Genomic DNA, 11,819 nt, shown 5'->3' on the forward strand with positions numbered 1-11,819 from the left:
AACTGTAGACTCTTAAAGTTTGCAGAAAATAAGTGAGACATGACGAATCAGAAACTCTGATCCTGAAACACACAGGTGTTTTTAACTCTTAAACATTTTTAAAAATTAATTTTCGGTCTTTGAAGTTAAAGTGGAACAGGTTTATTATGTCGCTCTCATTTTTTGAAAATCGGAAGTGGGAAAATTGGAAGGAAAAATTAGCGAGCTTCTCAATTGTTGAAAATCTTCAAAAGCTTAGATGAATGCGAGTATCCAAATACTATTTTTCTTATGTACTTGTATGCCATAGTTAAAGTTTTGGTGTCAATTATGCTTACTTTTTTGAAATTTTATGGTAGAAGACAATTCAATTGGTAGATCATGAAGTGCTGATTCGGAATATTTGCCTCTTTTAAAAATGGACGCGAAAGAAGGAACTTATAAGAAAGTGGAGAAAAAACAGCATGCTTGAAATAATTGCTTAGAGCTCATCACATTCCACTTTTAGGATTGTATGTACTGTAATATGTACCTTATTGAATGTTCACTACATAAATAGGAAGAATTTAAACCGGTGAATGACAAAAGGGTTTTTGTAGAGCAGTTTTTGTTTTGTCGTTTATTTCAAGTGGATAAAAGGATAAGAAATGTTCTAGAATGGAGCCAAATGTGGAAAATAAGGTTGAAAATATAATTTTCGTATACAAACCAGAAGAAGTTATGTGCTTGTTAACTTTTCGAATAGGCGGACATATCCCTTAACGGTAAGACTGACACCATCACCTACACTCCTGCTATACATTTAAGTGTTTTAGAAAAACTCGTGAAAATACGATCTTATATAAATGATAAATAAGCGGAAAGAAATGTTTATTAACAGAGCAAAAGGATGAGTTTAAGTGAGAGAGGATTCTGCGTAGAACGCAACGCTAAATTTTGCTGATAAACAAATTGCAATCCTTCGTTTTTAGAAGGAAGTCTCTAGATAACAGAAACCAGATGCCCACCATCCAGAACTCCAAGATGGCCACCATGTTTTGGATATACCAGTGTTCGGACACGTGAATCGTTGAAGGCAGCACATCACGAATCTGACGTGGTGAGAATATTCACGACAAAAGCTAGAGGTGGAGATTTACATTGCGAGATCAGGGTAGGTTTCGCTAACTTCCGATCGTCTTGGAAAACAGCGTGGGAACCGTTTTAGCTCCTACGAGGAATCTAAGAACGCCCCTCTCAGCAGCCTATTCATAGGTTTCACTTGAATAGTTAGTCGAGGAGGACTCACTGGCTTTCGACCGCTGCGCAGCCGGATGTGGCGCGTGTACAAGTGTGGAGCGTTCCAACTGAAATCGTCGTAAAAAACGGAGTCTTTCATGCCGTTTTTCTCAAAGATTAGGGAGAGATGAGCGGAATCACCCGCAACCCACGGCCTCATGTAGAGTCTGCCCTTCGGAAATCCATACCATGATTCAGATTCGTGGGGTGATGCCTTTAAGAATCGCTTTTCACATTGTAAAGGCCCAGTAAACGTGTTGTTACTAAAAAAAAAACAGGTAGCAGAACAGAAGTGGATATGACTAGACGAAATGGAACCAGTCATTTCACAGAATTTTGAAATCAAGAGTATTTCTATGACTTTATTTGCTCAGCTATTGGTAACGTTATATAAAGCAGAGCGATGCGACTAATTTTAAAGACAATTTTTAATTTTATAGAACGGCTTCGCTGTGAAATAAACTAAGAAGGATAGCGAATTTGAAAAAGATTAAGCAAAAATTCATCATTTTCTCCATCTTTTAGAAGTATGAAGTTAACAATTTTGTGGGTAATTGAAGGGAATTTGAAGGGAATCAAATGAAAAGATGGAATGTCTAGATATAAACTCATGCAAAATAAATAAGTGAAATAAGCCTAGAAAGTAAAAAAAAAGAGCAGACCCTTAAAAGGTCTTAATAAAGCGCTACACTTAAAAAAGTAGAAAATACTTCTGAACGAAACTTACTCCTCAACAAAATATTACGAGAAATATTATGTGCATATTGTGTTATTGGAAAATTGGCACTTCCAAAAGAAAATTCAAATATTAAGGTGGATGGAATATCGATCAGCTTTCTGATTTTCTACGCAGCAGGTTAGAGGAGGAAGCCTTTCAAGTTGGAGAAAAATAGTCCATCTTGTTCAGCCCGGAGAAAAACATTTAAATTCTTGGATGGTAGAAAAATACCACTTACTCACCTTATTTCTTCCCTAATTTTATTACTCTTTGCTTATGCGAGTAAAGTCTACAAAAGAAGAAACTTCAACAAGGACCGAATATCAATGAAAGATGGACTATTCTAGAATCAGGAGTTATATGAAAAAGGAGTTATACTAAACAATTGGACGACTTTTTAATGGGAAAAAGGGAAATAAAGTGAAGTGTTACTGAAGTGGTGTCAGATCCTTGTACAACGAATCGACTGGTTTGCCTACATCGTTGGGCGGCCGGTAGTCACAACCCTGGCATTATCTACCTCTCAATACAAAATTGTTTGTTGTCATCGTTATTTTGATTGTTCGGCTATTCGATGGATAGAGTATTTACTTAATGTCTTCATTTAATGTGCAGGGCTCATTATTTTAATCTTTTATTAATAAAGGTGCAAAACTAGTATTTGGAAGGCCGAATGAGGCCGAGTGACCTGATCCATACGTCACACAACTATCAACCTGATCCATATGGTTGACATGAGTCAACCATATGGATCAGGTTGATAGTTGTGTGACGAACTGTGACAAAATCCTCGAATACTCCAGGTCAGTTACGAAACTTATTTATTCGGAAGCCTTTTCAGTTTGGGTCTGAGAGCGTTCTCAGAGTAACATGGAAAAGACGATAAGACGAATTCCTCATAGTGTAACCAAAAAAACAAAGGCGATTTTCTATAGTTTTCTACTTCAGAAGGTCCGGCAAGATGTTGATGCTTTCCACGGGTTCTCCGCCGGTACACAGCCGCTGCTCACGTCTCTGATCCACACATCATGGCAGGGGGAACTGCGGATGGATATACTCACAGCTTGACTTTGGGTCGTCCTCTAACATTTGATCAATGAGTTGAATGCCGAATTAGCACTAGCGCATCTTTGCTGAATATATCTCTCGTAGCTGCCACTGTTTTATCCATCGTTCAGCATACAGCCCAAATAACAGAACTAATCCACGAGTTTGATATATTGTCCTTCCACCCTGATTCCCGTTGAGGGTCTTGAGGAGGCCCACATCTACTTGCATTTATCATGGCGAAGTCGCAGCTGCAGCTGAATTCGATACAAGGATAGCATTTAGATTTTGTAGTTTTGCGCTGCTAGAAGCGAATAGTACTACATCATCAGCGTACTCGAGATCTACCAATTAACGTGAAGACGGTGCTAAAATGAGGAAAAAAAAGAGAAAAAATAGAGAATGAGAAAATGATGCTTCGTTTCTTTTTCCCTGTATAGCCCACTTTCTGAGATGCTTCTTGTAGATTTGGAGCTCTTCAGTTAAATTAATGAAAATAAAATAAAAATAAGAATGATAAAAAATTTTGCTCAAATTTGCATTACGAACATGTGTGCAAAATGGTTGTAGAGATAGGTGCACTAAAGTCGCTGTACTTTTGACAAGTCGCGTTTGTTTGTTCACCATTCAGAAATGTGTCCTTCCGAAAGGGCTTTTCATAATTTTTCTGTTCATAGCAATACGGTTGATAAAATAATGGAATAAAGAAGGATATAAGTCTGTTGACGTGGTGACAGATAAGCCCAGAGAATATTGAATGGACTCAACTTTTTAGGCAGCAGCAGTGTTCTACTATGGAATCAGAAAAAGAAGCTTGAAAAAAAATACCGACGGCGGTCTAAAAGATGAGCATTTCTTGGCGGTAGTCGCCCCCGTGTTACACCATCGACGCGTTTGGATGATATCGATAGATCATGAAAGGTCGTCACAGAAAGACAGACCATCCACTTTTTCCGCTGCTGTCAACAACATCGTTGTGCATGCGCACGACTTTCTCAATCGGCGGCAGGACGGGGAAATCGCCGCTGGTGCTATTCTACGGTAGCATTCGCGCAACTCACCAATACAAAGGCGGCTTCTCAGTGCTCTGGGTTCCTGTTTTTTCATTTTCAGCTTTGGAGGCGATCAAAACACATCGGCAGATTGCAGACCTCCAGTACAGTTGATGTTTTGATTTGATGCAGATGCTCAAGATCTACTGGCACTTCTTCATATGGTGCATTTACGAAGATTTTTAGCATTTCAGGTACCTGAAACATTTTGTAGTGAAGTTCAGATTAGTGTCATAGAATATAGTTTTGTAAACGGCTTGATTTTTGTGTACTGTTTCACAGCATTCGAAGAGTTTATTAGTTTTCAGGCATTCCTATCTACCTAATCAAGAGTGGACAGACAATGCAGAGCAGTCCACTTGAGAAACGAGAGCAATTATTCTGCCTCTTACAATAACACTCCTATTTTCCTTGTCAATGTCCAAGTCATTAGTTAATAGGAGCATTCTGTCTGAATAATGGGACTTTCGCAAGCTTTCTTGTATTCCATAGCGAACGACATAGGTTCACCATACACACCGTTGAGGAACGTCGCAGTGATTGGAAAATTTTGCCTTTATCCTACCAGGTGAAATAACAAATCCCCTATCAGATGAAAAAACCAGAAGATGAGCACAGCGCAACTATAACTTGCTGCCTGCATTTTACTTTTTTAGGCATCATTCAATTGAATAATCTTTTTGAAAAAGAAACGTGCGGACGCGCGTGGACCTCATCGGTACGCTTATGGGTGCAGCATATGGTCGCCGTTGTGGCATTCGGACACCACTTCAAAGTGGTGTGCCGACCGTTGCTGTCACGATTCCACGGTTCATATAGTAAAAATGGGGCAGCACACAAAATTTAGATAATTTATGCTAAATTGCGTCACACGCTCTTAATCAAAATTCAGTCGTGTGGACGATTCCACCACTCATATAATATAATAGTAGGTATAACTTTGATTCCGTAGACAAAATGTTTTTAATCCTCCTCTTGTTGATGCTGGACGGAAGAATTGCGTCTTCTCTCTTTTGTTGTGCGCAAAGTCTGATGCTCCAAATAAATTTATTGGTACTGGGCTGAAAACGAAAAATGATGATAATTGGTCAGGTTTCCATTATAACATAATCGAATCAGTCATCATTCAACAGAGCCCGCAAAATCTGCCACAGTACTGTCTCTTCTGCTCTTGGGTGTAGAAGATACTGTTGCAAAATCCGTTTCTCACCCAGTTCACGCAACTAAATTTCAGTTGTATTGTTATTTTCTGCTTTGCATATTATGAAGGATTTGAAAACCTCGTGCAAACACTCACTTCGGATCCGACCCGCAAGGCGCTGCTGAAAAACCCTGGTTTTAATCAACTGCAGACAAGGAAATAAGACATGGATGGGAGCAGAAAACAGTTGAAGAAGATGTAACATTTCTTGTAAAAAATATGATATATCCACATTTGAATAGTCTCTGAGTGAGGCAGCGATATGAAAATCATTCTATTTTGTTTTTTTTTTGTCTTTGAACTCTGTTTTGTTTATTTTCAATGAGAGAAATGCTAGCATATTTCCAGCAAAAGACTTCTTTGAAATCTGTATGGTTTGCTCCAAAAGGAAAGATGGCTCGTTTCTAGGAGAATTCAAACAGGTTAGTCCTGTTCGAATTCCTTTGCTAACGACAAATCTTTTCCAGTGATACTGTAATAATACTAACCTGTAGTCGCACCTGTCTGGGAGCAATAACCGCAAGTCCTCTTACAATTTTCCTGCAAGTAAGTAATAATGAGAACTAGTCTATATAAGAGGGTAACTCACCTAAGATATATGACAAAGGCAGAATTCAGTTGAGATAATCATAAGAACAAAATATTACCTTTACGAAGTCCTGCATGAATATACTTCTACAGATTGATATGTCCTTAGCGCAATTCGGAGCTACATCAAAGCAGTTTCCTAGAATTTATCCCAGGGTTACACAAACTACTTTGCTCAGAGCGACCACGCCACGCGATGCAACCACGGGACGAAATGCACACTTTTATTTACCCCGCTCAGGTATGTGAACGTCAAGCGTTCAAATTTACGAATATCGATCCATGTAAATCGCGTCCAAACACGATTGAAGCATTGTTGTTGCGAAATCACAAAATATCCATGTTTACCTGAATTACAAAATCCGCACACACTGGGGCAGTCCTCCTCTATTATGTTCCTCCAAGCGGAACTATAGCACATGTTCGGAGTGATGACCGAACAGCTAATGCGAGGAACTGCAAAACATGAATAAAGACCTGTGAATTCCGAAGCTGTTGGTGTGGTAAACATTATTGCTCTTGTAATTGGTTTATTGTAGTTAACGGAATGCCCATTTTTTCGGAAACAATTGTGGAACAATAAGGCAAAAATTTGTTTAATCGATCTGTAAGCAAGAGCTATCTAAGATATTACTTCTCCATCTTCTTGACTTAACTCATTCTTATTGACTCCACTCATTCTTATTCACTTGTACACTCACTTAAGATTATTTACAAAACATTGACGAGGAGTTCATGAATCCAAATCCAAAGGGTCGAATGATGTTCGAGATCTGATATACGTGAGGATTCGCTCTGCTTCAATTCCTTGCACTTACGCTGCACTCGTCTACCACATCCACTCGGAACATTGTACTATGTAGTTGGAGAAAAAGAAAGTCAAAGCAAGATTGACAAGTGAGATGGTCAAGCGAAGCGACGACTGCGGTCCTCATCAGATCACCTTTGGCATTAGATACATATCTTTTCTAATGATTTAGCAAACCTCGACACTTAAATGTCAATAATAATTTGATCTTGATTCGTTGACAGAGAAATCTCATACTAAGGTACATTCAAAGCTAAAGTTCGTTGAACGTTGCGAAAGCACTTGAAGCAGTGTCACCAGCGGTTGGAATAGGGGAGGTAATCTGGCTAAGTCTACTCATTTTTGCAGTCCGAGTGAGGCTAGCGAAGTTCAAGTCTTGTTCGCAACTTCTGGCTCCACAGGACCGCTTTAAAAAGAACTGTTCCGCGCTTCAGGTCGTCCTATCTCACAACGGACAAAGCGATTTTCTACAGCAGCTATGATCTTCCTATCTAGAACGGTTTGCTTAACAATTGTTTACGCAAGGAAATAAATGTACTGCAACTTATCCACGTATTTGCAATGTCTGCTACCGTTTTCGTCTAGAAATCTATTTCTTTGCAGCAGATAAAGGAATAAAACAGAGATAACATTGATCGCGAAAGCGTGAAAAAATCACACGGGGAAACAGTGTCTCATGTGCGAAGCAATGGACTGCGTACAGTTTGCACTACTGATAATACGGAGAAGCTTACGACGGTGAAAACAAGTAATTTGTGAGATGTGAATGTGAGAGTGAAGATAGTATATGAATCCATCAGAACAGAGGGGTGACTGCAGTGCATCAGTTAGAAGTTCCGCTCCCTGCACGATCGATCGGAGGTTCGGATCCGCCCTAATGCTCACCAAGCCTTTCATTCCCCTAAGGTCGATAAATTGGTGCCAGATTTTTCTGTTAAAGTGGATTTATTAATGCCTGACACTTTATCCGTACTTTTATCAAGACAGAAATGTTGTGTTTTCGCTTCAAAGAGAATAATCCCACATTTTTGGTTGATACTGATATCTTACATTCGAAACACTCACATTCAAATCAGTGTTCTACCTTTTGTGAATTGAAGAAGTAAGTCGTAGAAGTGAGCATGATGTTGCTAACAATAAGAATGAAGGACAGTGGAGAAGTGACTGTCGCTGTGCCTTACCTTGCATTAGTGTCATCTACTTCTTTCTCACCGGATTCTGAACTTCCAAGGGGAGGCGAAAGTAATTGCAGACATTTGCGCACATTCAAAAAAATCATCAAAAAACACATAAAAATGAAAGGTGGCGTTGCAAGAGCATAAATATTAACGTGAGTTTGGTTTCAACTCCTAGATGAGAGTGATAAATGTAGGACTGCAAAACCCACACTGGCTATTCGGACAATTGTACTCAGGCGTGAGACAGCAATAGCCGCATCTTTTAGGACAATTGCTGATCGCAGCCTCCTTGAAGGATGGGTCTGCAGCCTAAACGTTGTGTATAAATGGTCGGTTGATGGATAATAAGTTTCCAAAATGACTGATGTCTCCTTCTCACGCTTCTCTAGAAACCATGTGTTCTTCTTTTCAGAGTTTTTGCAGGTTTTTCCGAACACCATTATTTACGTAAGCCCTCTACAAGGAGCAGAGTAAAAGCAAGGTGTTTAAGATTAATCAGGTCGCAACTTTCCTTTTACACTTAGCTCTTCTGCACTTGAAGTGATCCAACTCTCAGCATATTAATCCACTTTACTTTCTTGGAGAAATTTCTCAGTCATTTTTTCTCTCACAACTATTATTCAAAAAACAGAATTTTCTGAAAGTACATGCAAATCTTTTCCTCTGCATAAAATTCAAAACTTTTTTCTTCATTGCTTCGCCCAGCTCTGTTTCTGGAAACCAACTTTTTTTTCTTCAATACAAAAGCCGTGCATGGGTTCTCACTGGAGTGAAATTCGTTTTTTTTTCGCACTGAGATGCCAGAGTTATGAAGAGCTTGTATTTCTTCAAGCTTAGTGTGGCATTCGATCTGTGGATGACAGTAGGTGTGATTTTTGTGACCTTCATATTTAAAAGCCAACCACTTTTGCAATTAATCCTTGCACGTTTCTTGAATTCTAAGATTGAAGTTCATAATTTTTACTCTGAGGCAGCTGCGGCCATTTGGCTCTCATTCCTACACCCTCTGTTTTCCGACATTTCCAAACCATAGAGCAAGCAACAAGAATTAAGTTGGATCCGTGACAGAAAAAAGGCGGATGGGAAGCGTTTCAAAAAGCTTGACGTTTCTAATAAAGAAAATCTTTTGCCGGTGCTTCCTTCAGCTTATTCTACATATTAGTATGCTTAAATCAATTTGCGTAAAACAAATGGAAGAGATATTATAAAGTAGCCATGAATAGTGGCCAATTTATGCAAAAAAAAAACCTTGTGAATTTTTTCCAGAATAGTTCTCTGTATGAAAGTCTATACTATTCTGTAACTATATACACAGCATAAACATCAAATTCAGGCTTCATTTTTTCTTGCACTTCTCCAGAAAGTTAGGAACTTTCTACAATATTGCTTTCGGTTTCCTCTCAATGAAAGATCAATCAATCAATCTCAATCTCAATCTCCAATTTGGAAAGAACATGGAAAATGTACGTAATGATGTGTAACTTCAACAATTTTTGCTCAAATTTTAAAGCTGCGCAAAAGAGGAATTGATGAAATTAATTAATGAAAAATCACTACATTTTTGATTTTCATATGTCCGAACTTTTGACGTTGGATCACATTGCACGCTGTTGCCTGGAGAAGGTCATGGAATGCAAGTATGTAACTCGCTTCTTGCGTTTCTTACCACAACTATGAGCGCTTTTATTAAAAATTGGCAATTAAATTGCCAACATGGATGGACTATTTCTTTCAAACGAGAAATTGTGCAAAACGTGAGGTCTTCGCAGAAAGCAGATTTCTTTCAATTACATACCTTATAACACTTATCGTCCCGATCATTTGCATCATCTACTTTGGCTTCTCTAACATCATACAATTTGCTGCACACCGAGTCCGAAAGCACATTCGGGCAATTCACTGCTTTCTCAGAGAACTGAAAGTGATTCATCGATTAAGCGTTTTTCTTTATTTTCATTCTTGAAACAGATGAAGTGAAACTATTTTAACTGAATACTTCACTATAGACAAAGATTTCAAAATAGATATTAAAACGAATTTTTTGTCGAACAGCAAGGTGCTGGCGGAATTCAAATAAAATCCGATCTACCCACTAATAATGGTTTCATTTAATGTAGATGGCCAACCTTTGCTTCATATTTTGCGTTTGCTGCATCAAATGACATGTATGTGCAATTCAGGTCTACAATAGGACCACACAAAGTTTCGTGGACGAGTGTTACACAAGTGAAGATTAGCAGCATTTTAGCCATTTAAAAACCTGAAATAATTCGTAATAAAGCTCAAATCAGTGTTGCTGAGTAGGATTCTGAACGTGCTTTATTTTTATATACTATTTCACAGCTTCCATACAATTCGTGGGTTTTCAGGCATTTTCATCCGGCTGATCAATCGTTGACAGTCAATTTTTGTCAGACGTTAGCTACTATTTGCTTAACAGATTCAACGTAAGCAGTTTTGCAGATTTTTGTGGCTGTGACCAGTGATGATGACTCGGGCTCTTGCAGTAACACTGTAAGTAACACTGCCAGAAGTCATTGCTTAGACGCTTAGAGTTATCTGGATAGCGAGACTTTGTTAGACTTTGTTCAAAAAAGAAACATCTACATATCTCTATCTTTGACCAACTGTCTTTGACTATTGCTTTGTGAAAAGAAGGGTTGACGGTCGTTCCACCGCTGCGAAATCTTTTTGAGGTACTTTTTGATGCCGACGGCCTCCTAGAGCAGTCCACGCCTCTCGCTTGCTCCAGACCTCGTTTGAAAACCTTGTTGCCTAAAAACCTGAGCATGGAACAGAGTATCGACATTGTAGGCATCAAACAACATTTTGAGCATGACCGTTGCGGAATTGCCAAGTTTGAAGCAGAATTTGTTGACCTGAAGTTGATGGTGACGCGATACAAAATTAGACTTTTGCTCGCACGAGATCCCTATCCTCCCAGAAACAAAGCCGACTGACCCATCTCCCATTTTGTTCATAAAACTCCCATTCATTTGGCGTGTGTTTCGTTCCGTTGGGACGACTTCAGAGGATCAGATTTCATTTTTGGAGCATACCCTATACATGTGACTCTACACTCCCTAGATTTGAGAGTCACTAAAGTATTACGCGTATATTGATTTGCGATGACCCATCAGACAAATCAGTAAGTCACAAAAAGTAAAAGCTAGATTTTATGTTGAAATTCCTTGCATAAATCAACAGTACAAATTTCATATAAAAGTCCTTCGCGATCATCAATCCTTTTGGGGTACACTTGTGCTCCAGGCTTTAGTTCATAAACGTACACAGTTTTGAACTCGAATTTGGCCTATCTATTGACGGCCGAAGGTAAGCAAATTTGCATCAAAGAGTTATTTGTTGTTTAGTGATCCGAGCTTAAAAAACAAGGATTTTTAGGCACACAAATGACGTTGCATGAATTCTCGTAGTTAAGAATAGTAATCAAACAAGCTCATATTCAAAACCACATGCTTTTTATTAATTATCGGATCAAACCGAACCTGCATCTACGCCAACGAAAAGGAAGTAGCTGTAACTAAAGAATTCAGTGGTTCTTCGAAGTGATCAGCTTGATCACTTAACCATATCAAAGCATCCTTCTCCTCATTTGTTCACATTTCTTTCTGCTTCTTTAAAAGTAGTATTTGCCCCGTAATATTAATAATATGTGGCTGATCGCCTGTAGAGATTTCCAAAAAACATAGAAAAAATTATGTATGAAAAATATTATCAAAAGCATTCTACGTTCTATAGTAAACCAACGAAAGAGCCGTACTGATACCGTTATAATACCGTAATACGATTGCTGTGTAGTAATACATTACATGCCACAGCAATTGTGTTCTACTCATTTATGTAACATTTTCTTTGACGAAAATTGACGTCGACGAAACTCTTCCTGATGTTGTATGAGCACAATGCGGGCGCTTCTTGACCGATCTACAGTAATCTTACAATATTTTTT

The 11,819-nt window shown here is 38.6% G+C and overlaps 1 protein-coding gene across 2 annotated transcripts; it reads right to left on the reverse strand.

The window, feature by feature from the left end:
- Positions 1-5,200: 5,200 nt before the first annotated feature.
- Positions 5,201-10,101, reverse strand: RB195_003524 (uncharacterized protein; the record flags this gene model as incomplete). 2 transcript variants are annotated; one of them, XM_064201214.1, is made up of 8 exons in its annotated part: positions 5,201-5,297; positions 5,372-5,396; positions 5,764-5,815; positions 5,923-6,002; positions 6,212-6,319; positions 8,059-8,158; positions 9,645-9,764; positions 9,976-10,101. In XM_064201214.1, the coding sequence occupies 8 exons, from the start codon at positions 10,099-10,101 to the stop codon at positions 5,201-5,203; spliced, it is 708 nt and encodes a 235-aa protein (XP_064057095.1). The 2 variants fall into 2 exon arrangements, with proteins under 2 accessions (XP_064057095.1, XP_064057096.1); XM_064201215.1 differs by having other exon boundaries at positions 9,976-10,092.
- Positions 10,102-11,819: the final 1,718 nt, after the last annotated feature.

This window comes from Necator americanus, chromosome IV (assembly GCF_031761385.1).
Source record: "Necator americanus strain Aroian chromosome IV, whole genome shotgun sequence".
Lineage (NCBI taxonomy): Eukaryota > Metazoa > Nematoda > Chromadorea > Rhabditida > Ancylostomatidae > Necator > Necator americanus.